At 41.1% G+C, this 17,512-nt stretch overlaps 1 protein-coding gene across 1 annotated transcript in view; it reads left to right on the plus strand.

Annotated features, from left to right (window-relative positions):
- The window catches only part of LOC126184931 (zinc finger FYVE domain-containing protein 9), a 412,866-nt gene that overhangs the window by 269,021 nt on the left and 126,333 nt on the right, over positions 1 to 17,512 (plus strand). Inside the window, exon 11 of the mRNA XM_049927602.1 lies at positions 719 to 878. Coding sequence (XP_049783559.1) covers positions 719 to 878 — 160 coding nt within the window. The remainder of the gene's footprint in view (positions 1 to 718; positions 879 to 17,512) is intronic.

A 17,512-nucleotide genomic window follows, 5' to 3' on the forward strand; every position in this document is an offset into this window, starting at 1 on the left:
ACTCATAGGACCTCACTAAATGCCTCCAATCAGCTACTGTCCAGTATCCGTGTTATTTGGCCCATGGGAGACATGCAGTTTTGTGTGGTGCTGTGAAGAATGCCCTTTGCATGGTATCCAGCTACAAATGTTCATCACTTGCAGTTGCCTTCACAATGTTTACTCAGAAATTGCTTGAAATGGACCTGTGTTCACTGACAGCAGCAATTCCTGTTGAGTTTGAAACCATTTGTCATAGACAGGATTTGACATTCACCTTTGCTGTGTGTCAGAATATTTTTATGACCACTGTTGTTGCACTCTCTCTGTTACATGGTTGCAAGTGATACACCATTCCTTGTAGACACATTGGACACTTCACATCCACATTTCATCTCATTTTACTACACTGATACGTTGCAACTGACTGACTCGTATGTACCGTTTCATTGCCATGACCTCTGTCAGTGGGAGAGGGTCACCATTCCTACCCCGTATACAGCCCTTAACAAGGTTTTGTATCTTTATGTTAAAGGAAAGCTGATTGGCCTGAGAATCTTGACACATGTATTGAAAAAGTTGTACTTTCTTTTATGTAGGAGATAGAAATATCAACCATTCTTGCTCTGTGTAGGTGAAGATTCTAAAATTACTATTGTAAGCCCTGTTCTCTAGTCAGTACCCTTTCAGTGGCAAACAAGAGTAACTCATTATGTTGTAAACATTTCATTTCTTGCAGGTAGAATGGTGAGTGAATTGGGCCATTCTGTTTTACAAGGATCAGTCTTCCTGGGCTCATCAGAATATGGTGGTTTTATTTATATTAGACCATCCTTCCAGTGCTTACATAAACTGATTCTTCCACCTGCTCCCTTTTTGATAGGAATCCTCATTCACAGGTGAGTAATTTTTGTATATTTTATTTTACAATTTCTCTCAAATTTAATCCCCCCCCCCCTCTTCCTTTCAGAACACACATTTGCCTGTGGTGAAAAGTTGATAATATTGCTGAGATATAAGATTAGGTATTGGTAGAATAAATATAAAGAAGATTAATGAATGGACTGCTCTGTGCTGTGGAAGGGAGGCATGAAAAGAATAGATGAACAGAAATTATATCTAAAGTTTATGTAAGCAGAGCTAACGTACAGATATGATGAGAACTTAATTCTAGCTATTTCAGACTGAATGTTATCTGTCAGCAAGCCATGTTAGAAAGCTTCTGAACAGTTAAAAACTGTGCTGTACTCAAATCGAGACTCTTCAGGCTGTACTAGAATTTGTGAATGACATTGCTGCTCATATAACTGGAAATACTCCTTAATAATGTTAATAAATAATTCAACTGAAGGCTGTAGAAAAGAAAGTTTTTGAGTATCGGGAGATTTCAGCTTAATAACATGGTAAATTGGAAAATTAGAATACTGTAACGTGTGAACTGAGGAGCAGTCATATGAATGAATCAAAGTGTAGCTCTGATGTGAAAAGACAAGAGAAGCAAATAGTCATTCCTATAAATGGAAGTGGTTTTTGATATAACAACGTAAGAAATTACTGTCAAGAATCCATACTAAAAGAGGAGCAGATTCCAAGAAATGCCCTGAGGGAGCCCGAATAAGGTTTGATTGGGTGCGTGGTTTGTTACTCTTGCTATCCTTGTAGAACATCAGACTAACAAAATGTCCAGTATTTATTTTACACAAGAATTATTTTTCTGAGGGTTAATGTTATTTCTGCAGCTTGTAATTTACGTCATCCTCAGGGGTCTAAAACTAGCCACAAAATTTGAATAGATTCTTATTTACAAATTAAATCATAAATATGTGTATATGTGCAAACTAAAGTGCTTGAAGTACCGTATTTACTCGAATCTAAGCCACACTTTTTTTCCGGTTTTTGTAATCCAAAAAACCGCCTGCGGCTTAGAATCGAGTGCAAAGTCAGCGGAAGTTCTGAAATATGTTGGTAGGTGCCGCCACTACTAACTTCTGCCGTCGAATATATGTAGCGCTACACAGGCATGCTTTACAGGCACAAAGATAAATACTGGCGCCAAAACGTCTGCGTCAGTAAATAAATTTAAAAAAAAGTGGAAGACGAGCTTTTTTCTCCCCCCCCCCCCCCCCCCCCCCCCCCCCCCCCCCCCCCCCCCCCCCCGAATTTCGACCACTGCATTTTCCTACATTATCCAACGAAGTAAATACAAATTCCGTATTGTTCATCTTCGAATGTAGCAGCTTTTCAATGTACTACGAAAATCCGACTGGCAAGACCTTTTGCGATGTTTGTCAGTATGGCCATTTCTACGTTCTGATTTTTTTTTCTATCTGTGAGAAGAGATGGTTGCTAATGGGAACTTTTGTGAATTCTGAATCACATGCAGCATTCTCTTCACCATAATAATAATACGAATATAAACATTTTGCCATGTATTCTTTCGTGTTTGCTGCTATCTCATTTAAATCCTGTCTGCCTAATAAACTACGAAACTAGAGTGAGATAACACAAACGCGGAAGTATACACATATGTCATGTTCATATTCGTATTATTCTTATGCCTAATAGTGATACTGTCAGAAATGAAGCACAGCAATTGACTAGATTTTTAAATCTAAGATGACTCTAATTTCTGTGCAGAAAATAATGTACTAAAGAGGCGTCTGCAAAGATTTTCAAACGGAGAAAAATTTTCGCTAAACTCTCGTTCAGAACATCTTCTATCATACGCAGTTTATTATTTGGTTCTTGTTGATCATTATCAAAGAAAGCAGCAGTGTAAATAACAACAAATAGCAGTCTCTTGCCATTGTTTCGCTACTGAGAAAATATATATATATATATATATATATATATATATATATATATATATATATATATACACCTAAAAACAAAGATGATGTGACTTACCAAATGAAAGTGCTGGCAGGTCGACAGACACACAAACTAACAAAAACATACACACAAAATTCAAGCTTTCGCAACAAACTGTTGCCTCTTCAGGAAAGAGGGAAGGAGAGGGAAAGACGAAAGGATGTGGGTTTTAAGGGAGAGGGTAAGGAGTCATTCCAGTCCCGGGAGCGGAAAGACTTACCTTAGGGGGAAAAAAGGACGGGTATACACTCGCACACACACACACATATCCATCCACACATATACAGACACAAGCAGACATATTTAAAGACAAAGAGTTTGGGCAGAGATGTCAGTCGAGGCAGAAGTGCAGAGGCAAAGATGTTGTTGAATGACAGGTGAGGTATGAGTGGCGGCAACTTGAACTTAGCGGAGAGTGAGGCCTGGTGGATAACGGGAAGAGAGGATATATTGAAGAGCAAGTTACCATCTCCGGAGTTCGGATAGGTTGGTGTTAGTAGGAAGTATCCAGATAACCCGGACGGTGTAACACTGCGCCAAGATGTGCTGGTCGTGCACCAAGGCATGTTTGGCCACAGGGTGATCCTCATTACCAACAAACACTGTCTGCCTGTGTCCATTCATGCGAATGGACAGTTTGTTGCTGGTCATTCCCACATAGAATGCATCACAGTGTAGGCAGGTCAGTTGGTAGATCACGTGGGTGCTTTCACACGTGGCTCTGCCTTTGATTGTGTACACCTTCCGGGTTACAGGACTGGAGTAGGTGGTGGTGGGAGGGTGCATGGGACAGGTTTTACACCGGGGGCGGTTACAAGGGTAGGAGCCAGAGGGTAGGGAAGGTGGTTTGGGGATTTCATAGGGATGAACTAAGAGGTTACGAAGGTTAGGTGGACGGCGGAAAGACACTCTTGGTGGAGTGGGGAGGATTTCATGAAGGATGGATCTCATTTCAGGGCAGGATTTGAGGAAGTCGTATCCCTGCTGGAGAGCCACATTCAGAATCTGATCCAGTCCCGGAAAGTATCCTGCCACAAGTGGGGCACTTTTGTGGTTCTTCTGTGGGAGGTTCTGGGTTTGAGAGGATGAGGAAGTGGCGCTGGTTATTTGCTTCTGTACCAGGTCGGGAGGGTAGTTGCGGGATGCGAAAGCTGTTGTCAGGTTGCTGGTGTAATGCTTCAGGGATTCCGGACTGGAGCAGATTCGTTTGCCACGAAGACCTAGGCTGTAGGGAAGGGACCGTTTGATGTGGAATGGGTGGCAGCTGTCGTAATGGAGGTACTGTTGCTTGTTGGTGGGTTTGATGTGGACGGACGTGTCCAATGGCCAGCTTCACACGTCCGTCCACATCAAACCCACCAACAAGCAACAGTACCTCCATTACGACAGCTGCCACCCATTCCACATCAAACGGTCCCTTCCCTACAGCCTAGGTCTTCGTGGCAAACGAATCTGCTCCAGTCCGGAATCCCTGAAGCATTACACCAGCAACCTGACAACAGCTTTCGCATCCCGCAACTACCCTCCCGACCTGGTACAGAAGCAAATAACCAGCGCCACTTCCTCATCCTCTCAAACCCAGAACCTCCCACAGAAGAACCACAAAAGTGCCCCACTTGTGGCAGGATACTTTCCGGGACTGGATCAGATTCTGAATGTGGCTCTCCAGCAGGGATACGACTTCCTCAAATCCTGCCCTGAAATGAGATCCATCCTTCATGAAATCCTCCCCACTCCACCAAGAGTGTCTTTCCGCCGTCCACCTAACCTTCGTAACCTCTTAGTTCATCCCTATGAAATCCCCAAACCACCTTCCCTACCCTCTGGCTCCTACCCTTGTAACCGCCCCCGGTGTAAAACCTGTCCCATGCACCCTCCCACCACCACCTACTCCAGTCCTGTAACCCGGAAGGTGTACACAATCAAAGGCAGAGCCACGTGTGAAAGCACCCACGTGATCTACCAACTGACCTGCCTACACTGTGATGCATTCTATGTGGGAATGACCAGCAACAAACTGTCCATTCGCATGAATGGACACAGGCAGACAGTGTTTGTTGGTAATGAGGATCACCCTGTGGCCAAACATGCCTTGGTGCACGACCAGCACATCTTGGCGCAGTGTTACACCGTCCGGGTTATCTGGATACTTCCTACTAACACCAACCTATCCGAACTCCGGAGATGGTAACTTGCTCTTCAATATATCCTCTCTTCCCGTTATCCACCAGGCCTCAATCTCCGCTAAGTTCAAGTTGCCGCCACTCATACCTCACCTGTCATTCAACAACATCTTTGCCTCTGCACTTCTGCCTCGACTGACATCTCTGCCCAAACTCTTTGTCTTTAAATATGTCTGCTTGTGTCTGTATATGTGTGGATGGATATGTGTGTGTGTGTGCGAGTGTATACCCGTCCTTTTTTCCCCCTAAGGTAAGTCTTTCCGCTCCCGGGATTGGAATGACTCCCTACCCTCTCCCTTAAAACCCATATCCTTTTGTCTTTCCTCTCCTTCCCTCTTTCCTGACGAGGCAACCGTTGGTTGCGAAAGCTAGATTTTTGTGTGTATGTTTGTGTTTGTTTGTGTGTCTATCGACCTGCCAGCGCTTTTTTTTGGTAAGTCTCATCATCTTTGTTTTTAATATAAAAAAAAGCAGCGGTAGCATGCACAAAAGCAAACCATGCCGCGAGCGGCGACAGGTCGTCAACATTCATTATCGGAATGCGACAAACAATGCATGACACAGTACAGTTATGCATTTTCAGCTTAGAGTGACGAAAACACATATAACAAAGAGAACGGCAATTATCAGATCAAAGAAAAATAAGCAATCAATTCAAACCAGACGAAGCACGTGAAAAACGAAGGGTACCCGCATAAATAAGGGCGGAGCGCCTGACGCATAGCAATGGCTACCTGGTAAAGCTTAACTGCTAAGCTTACGGCTCGAACCAAACTACTGTAGCTGTATCGTCATTCATTCGACCTGAATTATGTCTCATATTACAATGGACCAACTTTGTTTCGATTTGGAGGTGCGGCCTAAAATTTTTCTCTCCCCTTGAATTTCGAGTCTCAAATTTCAGCTGCGGCTTAGATTCGGGAAATTATTTTTTCCTTTATTTCGAGCCTCATTTTTCAGGTGCGGCTTAGATTCGAGTGCGGCTTAGATTCGAGTAAATACGGTAATGTCTGGGGTATTGCACCTGAACATTGTCAAAGGAAAGGTAAGTGTACAATGTTTACTTAAACTAATCATTTTACTGCACTTACAGTATGCAGAAGACAAGTATCACAATAGAGCTCGAATTATATATTAATAGTGAAAATTACAACAGCCATAAAGAATGGTCCAAATGACTCCAACTTGGTATTTGTTTAAGATAGTGTGCCAGCAATAACTGATTCATCTTGCAGAAAGATGGCATACAAATAGGTGCTTCAGTGCTCTCTAATGAGTGATCAAACTCGTCAATCTTACTTCAAGGTCATTTTATGAAGAGGAATTATACAGCGTGAAAGAAAGTGTAAGAGTGGCTCACCAATACAAAAGGATACAATATCAAAATATTAATTTGTTTGATGATGCAGAATGGTTGTCCTCTGGGAAATAAGTCTGTCATATTGTGACACTTCATCTGTCAGTCATGCTGATACAACAGTGACATGTTTGTAAAACAAGTGGATAGAAGGAAGTCTTACATAGTGAAAAGCAAATATCAGGCCACGCTGCAACAAATTATACAGATTCATCAGCAGAGTTGACTCAGTCCTGGAGACAATGCAACAGATGTGTATCTTTTTGTGTTCCTAGCACAAAACCATACTTTATGGTCTGCAATAATGGCATACATGTCATTGCTTTGCTTCTGTTGTCAAGATATCAAAGACACCTCTGATTAAAATTGGTAAGTGATCTACAGTATCAATCATGTATACGTTAGATCCTACAGCAGTGATCACAATCTAGCAACATGTTTTGTGGAGTGACATAGCATACAGATGCTGAGTTTGATGGTTTGGGGCACCATATTGACTCCTTTGTATTGAGGTGAGTCTGAGAAGTTAGTCTGAGGTGCTGCCCTTTCTCCAGAAAATCCACATGCCATCTCTCAGCAGGACAATGCCCAGCCACACATTGTAAGAAATGTGCAAGCCTTGTCCAAAGAGTGATAGATACCATTGCTTCTCTGGCTTTCACATTCACCTGAAGTGGCATCTGTTGAACATGTGTGGAAGAGGAGAGTAACAAACAAAGTTTCACCCAACCTTATATCAATCACCCTAATGCTTTGTTGACTTACAGAAAAACTAAAGGGTAGGAGAATTGCTTCAAACATATAGAAGGTGTCTTCTTTAATTCTGTGCTGTGATGTGTACAGGCATTAATTGCAGCATGTGGGAGTTACACATAATTTCTGATTTAGTTATTCTCCACAGATACATAAAAAAGCTATGTTGGATTGTGGGCACATGCTACAGTTCATGTCATACCTTTCTAGGATCAGTTACACAAACACAATATATCTCTATTATAAATCGTATGGTGCAAATGAAGACAAGCTATTCATTTCAGAGAGATTCTTTAGTACTAAACTAACATTTATTATCAAGATACTTATTCAAACCAGCATCCCTTTAATCTGTTTATATATTTTGAAAGTTTAACATTCTTATCCCCATATGGTAGGGGCAGTTCTCTGCATTTTCTGTGTTATTCTTTGCCAGGTGATTAATGTAATCCCTCCTAGCGTTATACATAAATAAACCCTTGTTTAAGCTACTATGTGGCTGGTATCTTTAAATTATTCAGCTGTAGAACTATGTATTGATGGCAGTGTAAGTAATTTATTACTCATGAATATCCTTTTACAGGACCCATTATATCTGAGATTGCACACAATCCTAACTGTCCTTTTTAAACAGTGAATACTCTGTTTATATGCTCGGCTCTAGCACACCCCGTACTCCAGTCCCATATGTGAGGTAGGGATACACTAGTGAAAAATGCACCATTCACATTTATTCATAACTCAGAACTGGTGACATTGTTTTTATTGTGTAATCTGGTCTTCTTAATTTTTTGGTTAAAAGATCAATGTGATGATCCCAAGACAGATGCCTTTCTAACATTACATCAAGAAGGCAATTGTGTCATTCAATTTTGTTTGTGTACACAACATTCCATTACACTTCATCAGTTTGGTGGTTTAGTTGAAAATAAATTAGGCTTGTTTTGTAAGTTTTAAGCTGAAAATATTACTTTTGAATAAATTCCACAAGCCATTTAAGAATGTAAAACAATTCGGTGTCAGATTATTATCACTATGAAATTACAATGAAATCCAGACCTTTAGCTGCTTACAGGCATCAATAAATATCAACGGGGGCAGTCGAAAATGTGTGCCCCGACCCGGACTGGAACCCGGGATCTCCTGCTTACATGGCAAATGCTATCCGTCTGAGCCACTGAGGACACAGAGGATAGTGCGACTGCAGAGACTTATCTCTGGCACGCTCCCCGAGAGACCTACATTCTCAACTTACTGTCCACACACTACATTTGTAGTGCCCCTGCACACTATACTCATTACTCGCTGCAGTCAATCTACTGATTCCCATAAGAGTTTGGGCAATGTAAGTGCATCCGCACTGAAGAAGATCATTGGTGGGTAAAGCTTATATATATGAAGATGGTTCTTCGAGAGCTGCCAGATCACCAATGGTATCTGTTTTTTTGGGCATGTCCAAAAGAACAGATACCATCTTCATATAGATGAGGCTTACTGGCCAATAATCTTCTTGAGTGCGGATGCACTCACATTGCCCGAACTCTTACGGGAATCGGTAGATTGACTGTCGCGAGTAATGAGTAGAGTGGGCAGGGGCACTACTAATGTAGTGTGTGGACATTAAGTTGAGAATGTGGGTCTCATGGGGAGCACGCCAAAGATAAGGCCCTGCAGTCGCACTATCCTCTGTGTCCTGGGTGGCTCAGAATGGTATAGCATCTGCCATGTAAGCAGGAGATCCTGGGTTCGAGTCCCAGTTGGGGCACCATTTTTAACTGTCCCCATCGATATTTATCAATGCCTGTAAGCAGCTAAAGGTCTGGATTTCATTGTAATTTCATTCTTTGAGTGCTGCAAGATCACCAATGGTATCTGTTCTTACAGCCGTGTCCGAAAGAACAGATACCGTCTTCATATTCATATATATTCTCACTGTGTCCCCAGCTAACAACTGTTCTGTCTTCTGCATAGTTAAGTACTTAATGTACACTGTCAGTAGATAATTAAGACACGATACGAACAATAAGAGTTCCAGAACTGACCCTTGCGGCATGCCACACTTTACCATGGCTAGACTAAAGTTTTATTCTTTAATAATGTTAACCTCTTTGTGTTTGATTTGCATAACTGTATATTGGTCTCATTAGTATTATTGTAAGACACTTATTGTTAATTCTCTTATAATATAAATTTCCAGTTTATTAAATGGTATTTCTTGAGGAACCACAGCAGTGTGATAGCTAGGAACAAACCTACAACCGTTTCTTTTCATACTCAAGTCTGACACAGAGATGATGCAAGTCTGTAACCATAATCATTAGTAAGTTTTTATGACATAATCTGTGGTATAAAGTTCATTCTTCTTCTTCTTCTTCTTCTTCTTTTTCAATTTCAAGCAGAGGGTGTTGGTTCATTCCAAAATCAAAGAAATTTAACAAAACTGTTTTCCCATCTCTTCATTGGCTGTCCTACATTCCATCTTCCTTTTTGGTTGAAATGTAATGATTGCCATGGTAGGCACTCAGGTGGTGTCTGGCATCCATTTGATGTGGTCACACCGTATTTCTTGGTGATGTCTAATCTTTTCTGTCATTATTGTTTTCACATATAGCTGCTGTCTTATGTCTTCATACCACACACTGTGTCGTAGCATTAGTCCAAAAAGTGACCTCGGCAACCTCATCTCAGGTACTTCAATTCTTTGTACCTCTCCATTTCTTAGAAATCAGTTTTAATTACCGTACATAAGAGCAAGCTTAGCCACCACCTTGTGTAATCTTATCGTATTAATTAGTTTTGCCATGGAATTAGTTAGATCAGTAGAAGTTGATGAAAAGTAAATGCTCCATGCTCATCTTAAGCTGCATTAATACACTTGGTTGTTGTCTCTTCTTCCTTGGTAGCACCATAAGTCCATTGTCTGCAGCTAGAAAATTTATTTGGATATTCCAACTACTTTCAGCAGTAATAAATGTTACACCATTGGATTTCAGATTCACTATTAGGCACATTTATTTCCTCCAACACCCACAACTAACTTCAGTCTAACAACAGAAAATATATGAAGTATTATTCCACTAGTAGAACTTGCAAAAACTGACACCTCAGTTTTTATCCAAAACAATATTGTTAAGCAACCAAGTAAAGGACTCTTACTTGTCTGTGTTATAAACAACAGTAATCTTCGGTGGTAGCTCATTTACACTGTCCGCCACGGTTGTTTGTACTCAGTTTATTTCCACACGACATTACTATATAATCCACTAAATTCACTCTCAACATATTAATAGTAATAGTCGACTAACAGAAGCTAAATATTTAGTGACAGTGAACATTGTACTTCAAATTAAAGTTCACCAAAAATAACAAGGCACAACACATCATTATTGCACTTTTATAAAACTACAAGATGAAAATTTAATATAGTAGATGATTTATAAGTTCTGGCGGTGATATGGTTTAAATAAGATAGCAGATTAGCAAATTATAAAAGTTCACAGTATTTCATTAGCATACTGTATGCCTATGCAGTGGGTTACCTATGTACAAGTTAAGTTCTCAGGTTGAGACTTTTGTTATTTTTAATGGAAGGCTTAATTGAACAATAAATAGTGTTACATGGCTCAGAAAGATTACGGAAACAAAAATATAAGTCAAATCATGGGATCTAACAAGCACGGTGGCTCAATTGGCAGAAGTAAATTTGGGTGTGGCTGATCTTTAATTACGAACATCTGTCAAATTAAATGGTTTTCAGGAAACAAACAGGTTACCAGAAAGAATGCAATGAGTAGTTTCTAATGAGTAGTGTCAATATTCTTGCAACTACTGACTAGCTCACCGAGATTTCACCATTACACATTGTTGTAATAATTTTGATTACCCATTTCCTTTAATTAATACAATTTTGCAATGAAACCAAATATGCCACACTCATCAGCAGCCGGTAATTTCTGACACAGGCTATGAAATCACATGAAATACTATGTAAATAATAAATTAATCATTTCAAGTATGTACATGGCACATGCCTTACTTGTATAAGTACAGTTAGCTGAAAGACAAGGGAAAAAGTAGTTATTAAAAGGAGTAAACAGTATCAAGTTAACTACTTTCATACCTCAGCTAGACTAGCAGGAAATTGTATGTATATTGGGAAGTTACAGAAAATGTGTGTATGAATAATTGTCACGATTCTGGACCAAAGCAAGTATAGTTCAGTCTTTCTGTATGTTGTTGTTACACCTAGTATTGATTCTGTTAATTGAACTTTTGATTAAAAAAAGAAAAATATTATTTATGAAATATTTCCTGTGAGGAATAAATCTAATAAGATATAAGAGTTAGTGTTCCTAATGCTTTAACACATTCCAGTTGGGCCACAGTTAATTCTGCAGTCCGCAGAAACTATAAACTTCTGTGACTTCTTTGTGTCACATTTACTTATATTATGAAGGAGAAAAGCAGAATACCATTTGTTTCAGTAATACTGCTGTCAATTTCAAAATAGTCATTGTCAGTTTCGGAACCAGAATTTTCAAGCAGTCCAAGAATATTCTCATCGATCAATGTGTTCCCCATTTTACAACAAACTTTTGTGATTGAGACAACTAGGGAAGCACACTGCAACAACAAATGTGTGGAAACTGATCATGCTGTAATGTTTTCAGAGTCACAGAGCACTTTGTGGAAAAAGGAACACCCATCTAGTGACTCTCCAAAAAACTAAAGCAGGAACAAGTGACTTCATTCAATCTGTCACTGTCAATAATAGAGCATCATGAAAATCAGGAATACCGCACTTGGAGATTCTTCAAGTGCCAACTGTTGGGGAAATTGCAGTGCTCCTGTAGATTCTACGGGCAGCTACCGGAAAGTGTTAAACAATCTTTTGCATATCCATCATGAATTTGCACACTTCAGTTATTCGAATCATGCCCTTGTGGATCACAAAATTTGCAGCTTGGCTTTAATTGAAAATCACACAGCTATAAAATTATTTACTAGTTGTAAAGGTTAAATATCGTCTTTTGCTACTTTAATGAGTCTCTTCAAGACCAAATGTATTTTGCTTTATTTTAAAGCATCTTCAGTGGTCACTGTAACAAAATGGTTTGATCTCACAATTTTGTTTACTTTGATCATGAACAGTTCTCATGCTTTAACTTACTGCTATAAACAGTATTAATTAGCATCATAATTATTCTCTCTCTCTCTCTCTCTCTCTCTCTCTCTCTCTGACAGAATTCTTCCTGTTCATCTTCACATATGTGGTAGATTTTAGCGCACAGCACCTTCCCTAACACGAAATATATTCACATTTTGTGTTGTGAAGAACTACTGCTATCTCAATATTTCATGTACCTTGTTTTGCTATTGTGGAATATGTTCATCTTTTGTTTATTTTGTATTAGGGGGAAGTCTGTCAGTGATTTTGTATATTCTATGGTGGGGATATTGCGTAGATTGTGATAATATTTTATGATTTTCAGGAGGAGGGGTGTTGCTTATCTATAGTATGTTTTATTAGTTAACATAATATTTGGTTGCTGATGTTTGTTTTGCACTTTTTGTGTGTTTCTACTCTATTATTTCCTTTTGGATTTGGAAGTTCTCTTATAGGTTTAGGAAATATTTCTTGTTACTGAATCTACTTTAGTATTTGTTTCTATTGTGATACGGTGGTGGTTTTCTTGCCAGAGGTATTCAGCAACTGTTGAATAGCTGATGCCATCTTTCCATGCTCTTTTATGTTCTTTATACCTTATTTCAAAAGTTCTGCTAGTCTCTCTGAAGCATAGAACATCATAACTGTTACACTGGAGTTTGTATATGCCAAATTTTTGGTATATGTCAATGCCATCTTCCTTCTTTAGACATTTCTGTGTTGAGCTATTACTTTGGTATGCTATTTTTTTCCTTGTTTCTTGAGGACATTCTGTGTGGCAGTTTGTTTCCATATATGAGTGTGTAGCAGCTTGTCTGTTGAGTTTCTGTGTTGTGCGCTTGCTGTGAAGTCGTTTTGTGTGTGTGTGTGTGTGTGTGTGTGTGTGCGCGCGTGCGCGCGCGCGCTTCCATGCGTCCGTCCGTGTCCTCACACTTCTAATGATACCTTAGTGACTACCTCACCATGTATGCTTACAATAGGTTGCTTGTCATTCTAGAGCATCAGAACTCCTAGCAACGGCCGTCTTGCCAGATGCTTTGTGTATGAAATACATTAACCTCCATAAAAATGGGTATTCTTCTATGGCTGTATCTTTAGTTGGGAACTGATATTTTATTGCTGTTTCTTATGGCCCTGCAGCCTTCCTTTCCCTGGCTACCACCTGGGAGGAGGGCCGGACTCAGCGTCTTGGGGTGAAACACTGTCCCCGCTACCTTCTGAGTTCAGTGCTTTCTGTATGAACTGGGTCAGCCCTTTAAGGGCTTTTGGTGATATTTGCACTTTGTTCTGTGTGGACATTTTTAGCATATAGATTCTGATTTGTATCACATTGGAAGTGGTTGCCATCCAGGTCCACAGTTGGTCACAGTTTGCGATCTCTATCTCCCTTCCCGCAGGCCATCTATGTCAGCCACCTACTCACCTGTCTCTGTGAGCACTGCCGGGGCAGATTTGTGGCTTCGCACTAAATTCCTTTTCGCTCAGTTGTGTGTCGACTCTTGGGGGCCACCCCTCTGTCTAACAAACTTTGCTCAGTTAAGGGGAATCCCACCATATAGCATTCTTCCTTCTGACTATCCCAGTGGGAATCTACCAATGTCTATGTAGCAGCCCTGTTAGGTTGATGTAGGAGTGTTTGTCCAAAATGAATCGCCTACCACTTTTGTAGTTGCGGATCCCTCCTCACAATGATCCCTATTTTGTTGGCCTGCCCTCACCATTTGGCACTTCACACTATATATATCCTCCCACTCTCCTTGTCCTGGGTGTTAGCAGATGACTCTTGCATGGTTACGTCTATCCTTGGTTCTTGTTGTGAAAGTGATTTGTCCTCGCAGATTTAAGTACCTGAATTCCTTTCTAGAACTGGAGTCCCAAGGGTAGCATTGGTGTCGGTCTGTGAGGACTTTAGCTGTGCCTTGCGCCAGACAGGTTTTATCCCACTTTCCTGTACTTTTGTCTGGTTTGTTGTGCCATTTTGTTTTGCCTTTTCTTGTGTCTTCTTCCCATTGTGTCACGTAGTATGGTGTGGGGATCAGGATGGGTCAGCAGCGGTGCCAGTGCCCCATCATGCAAAGTGCCTCTGTAGCCTCCCCTGCTCTTGCCCTTCCTCACTTTCCCCCATCACTGCTGCCCTTTTCTCTTCCTGCCACCCTGACATTCCTGCTGCCTCTGTGTTTGCCCATTTTTCTTTCTCATTGACTGGACTGGACCATGTTTTTGATGTTGTTCTTTCCTCAGTTTCTGCCACCTTGGGTCATGGGACCAATGACCTTGCTGTTTGTTCCCCCCACCCACTATGGCCGCCACCCAAAGCTCATCAATAACCCAACCATAGAACATTACAGGATTGTTTTTCCTACTCCTCTGCGTTAACGTACATTTGTTCTACACTTGGAGCAAGCTGCCATTCATCAACCAACTAGAAATTTTTGTTGTGTTTTGTGAAAAACACATTAATAAATCGAGAGCTATCTTTTTAATGGATCATAATGATTGCATTTGAATAAATTAAATTAATCTGAATTATGACTGCCAGTGATTAGAGTATAATATAGTGATTATCCAGTTTTCTGTGATTTTGTGACAAATGAGATCTCGCACATGGTGGATGTGTATGGTGGTTGCATACACACTGTATTCATCTTTGCTTGTGTCAGGTGCATTCTGTATTTATTTATCCGATTGTTGGAGCCGAGGTTCTTGTGCCAGAGGGAAGTCAAGTGTCAGTAAATGGGAGACAACAAGCTGCAGTCAATGAAATCCGCCATTTGGACACTGAATATGTCTCTCTTGACAGTAAGTGGATTAAAGCATTCCTAAACTGCATCTACATAGCACAGTACTCAGTGTGGGATGTGTGGTTCCCTACTTCAGCAACGTCGTATGGGTTTATATTAATGAGCCATAACGTTATGACCAGCTGCTTAAGAACATGTTGATCCACCTCTGGAATGCAGTGCAGTGTTCACATAGCCCACAGCTGTCATAGTGTCTTACATTACTACTACAGATCCCATGGAAGCACATAAAAATGGTCCCCATAGCATAAAATTGCCCCCACCGGCCCATGCCCATGATGGGCTGCACTTTTTTAAGCTGCCATTTGCCTGGATAACAGTGTGTCCAGACACGACCATCAGCATGGTGTAACAGGGTGTATACGACCCAGGACAACCGGGAGATCTGGGGAAAACCCGGGAATTTTTTCATCCAGGAGAAAACCGGGAAAAACCCGGGAATTTTGTAGAATTCTGGGAACTTTTTGTTTTTTTGTTTTAGTTTTCAGTTAAATTTTTTTTAAATTTTGACTGGTAAGAAACAATACTCTAACAAAGGATATTACTGTATCCAGCTACTGCAGAATAATATTACAGCAGTAAAATATGAACGAGAGGGGGGGGGGGGGGGGGGGAGAAAAAAAAAAAAAAAAAAAAAAAAAAAAGCGAAAATATAACTTAAGTTGCAAAGGAAATGCGCCTTATACAACACAGTGCTCATACAAGCATCTGCCAACAGCAAAATGTGTCAAAGGCTTTATTTAGGAAGACTGTGCAATGCTTCATAACAACAAATTGCCTCCAATGCAAGGCCAACGTCTCGTGGGCCTTGCTCCGATGAGCGTGGTGTCACAACTGTTTATACACTACTAGCCATTAAAATTGCTACACCATGAAGATGACGTGCTACAGACGTGAAATTTAACCGACAGGGAGATGCTGTGATATGCAAATGATTAGCTTTTCAGAGCATTCACACAAGGTTGGCGCCGGTGGCGACACCTACAACGTGCTGACATGAAGAAAGTTTCCAACGGAATTTTCATACACAAATAGCAGTTGACTGGAGCTGCCTGGTGAAACGTTGTTGTGATGCCTCATGTAAGGAGGAAAAATGCGTACCATCACGTTTCCGACTTTGATAAAGGTCGGATTGTAGCCTATCGCGATTGCGGTTTATCGTATCGTGACATTGCTCCTCACATTGGTCGAGATCCAGTGACTGTTAGCAGAATATGGAATCGGTGGGTTCAGAAGGGGAATATGGAACGCCGTTCTGGATCCCAACGGCCTCGTGTCAGTAGCAGTCGAGATGACAGGCATCTTGTCGGCATGGCTGTAACGGATAATGCAGCCACGTCTCGATCTGTGAGTCAACAGATGGGGACGTTTGCAAAACGACAACCATCTGCACGAACGGTTCGACGACGTTTGCAGAAGCATGGACTATCAGCTCGGAGACTATGGCTGCGGTTACCCTTGAAGCTGCATCACAGACAGGAGCGCCTGCGATGGTGTACTCAACTACGAACCTGGGTGCACGAGTGGCAAAATGTAATTTTTTGGATAAATCCAGGTTCTGTTTGCAGCATCATGATGGTCGCATCCGTGTTTGGTGACATCACGGTGAACGCACATTGGAAGCGTGTATACCTCATCGCCATACTGGTGTATCAGCCGGCGTGATGATATGGGGGTGCCATTGGTTACACGTCTCGGTCATCTCTTTTTCACATTGGCGGCACTTTGAACAGTGGACATTACATTTCAGATGTGTTAAGACCCGTGGCTCTACCCTTCATTCAATCCCTGCGAAAACCTACATTTCAGCAGGATAATGCACAACCGCATGTTCCAGGTCCTGTACGGGCCTTTCTGGATACAGAAAATGTTCGACTGCTGCCCTGGCCAGCACATTCTCCAGATCTCTCACCAATTGAAAACGTCTGGTCAATGGTGGCCGAGCAACTGGCTTGTTACAATACGCCAGTTACTACCCTTGATGAACTGTGGTATCGTGTTGAAGCTGCATGGGCAGCTGTACCTGTACACGGCATCCAAGCTCTGTTTGACTCAATGCGCAGGCGTATCAAGGCCGTTATTACGTCCAGAGGTGGTTGTTCTGGGTACTGATTTCTCAGGATCAATGCACTCAAATTGCATGAAAATGTAATAACATGTCAGTTCTAGTATAATATATTTGTCCAATGAATACCCGTTTATCATCTGCATTTCTTCTTGGTGTAGCAATTTTAATGGCCAGTAGTGTATTAGATTCGTTTGAGCAGTTGCGAGCAGGCTCATGCACGTACGCAGTTGAGTCCCGCATGTGTAGTACCTTCTCCCACTTCGGGCTACAGAAGTGTGGCTGTTAGCTGTATAAGCAGTAGCAGCAAGATCCTACCCGAAAAAATTTTACTGG

The sequence above is a fragment of the Schistocerca cancellata genome, chromosome 4 (assembly GCF_023864275.1).
Source record: "Schistocerca cancellata isolate TAMUIC-IGC-003103 chromosome 4, iqSchCanc2.1, whole genome shotgun sequence".
In the NCBI taxonomy this organism is placed as follows: domain Eukaryota; kingdom Metazoa; phylum Arthropoda; class Insecta; order Orthoptera; family Acrididae; genus Schistocerca; species Schistocerca cancellata.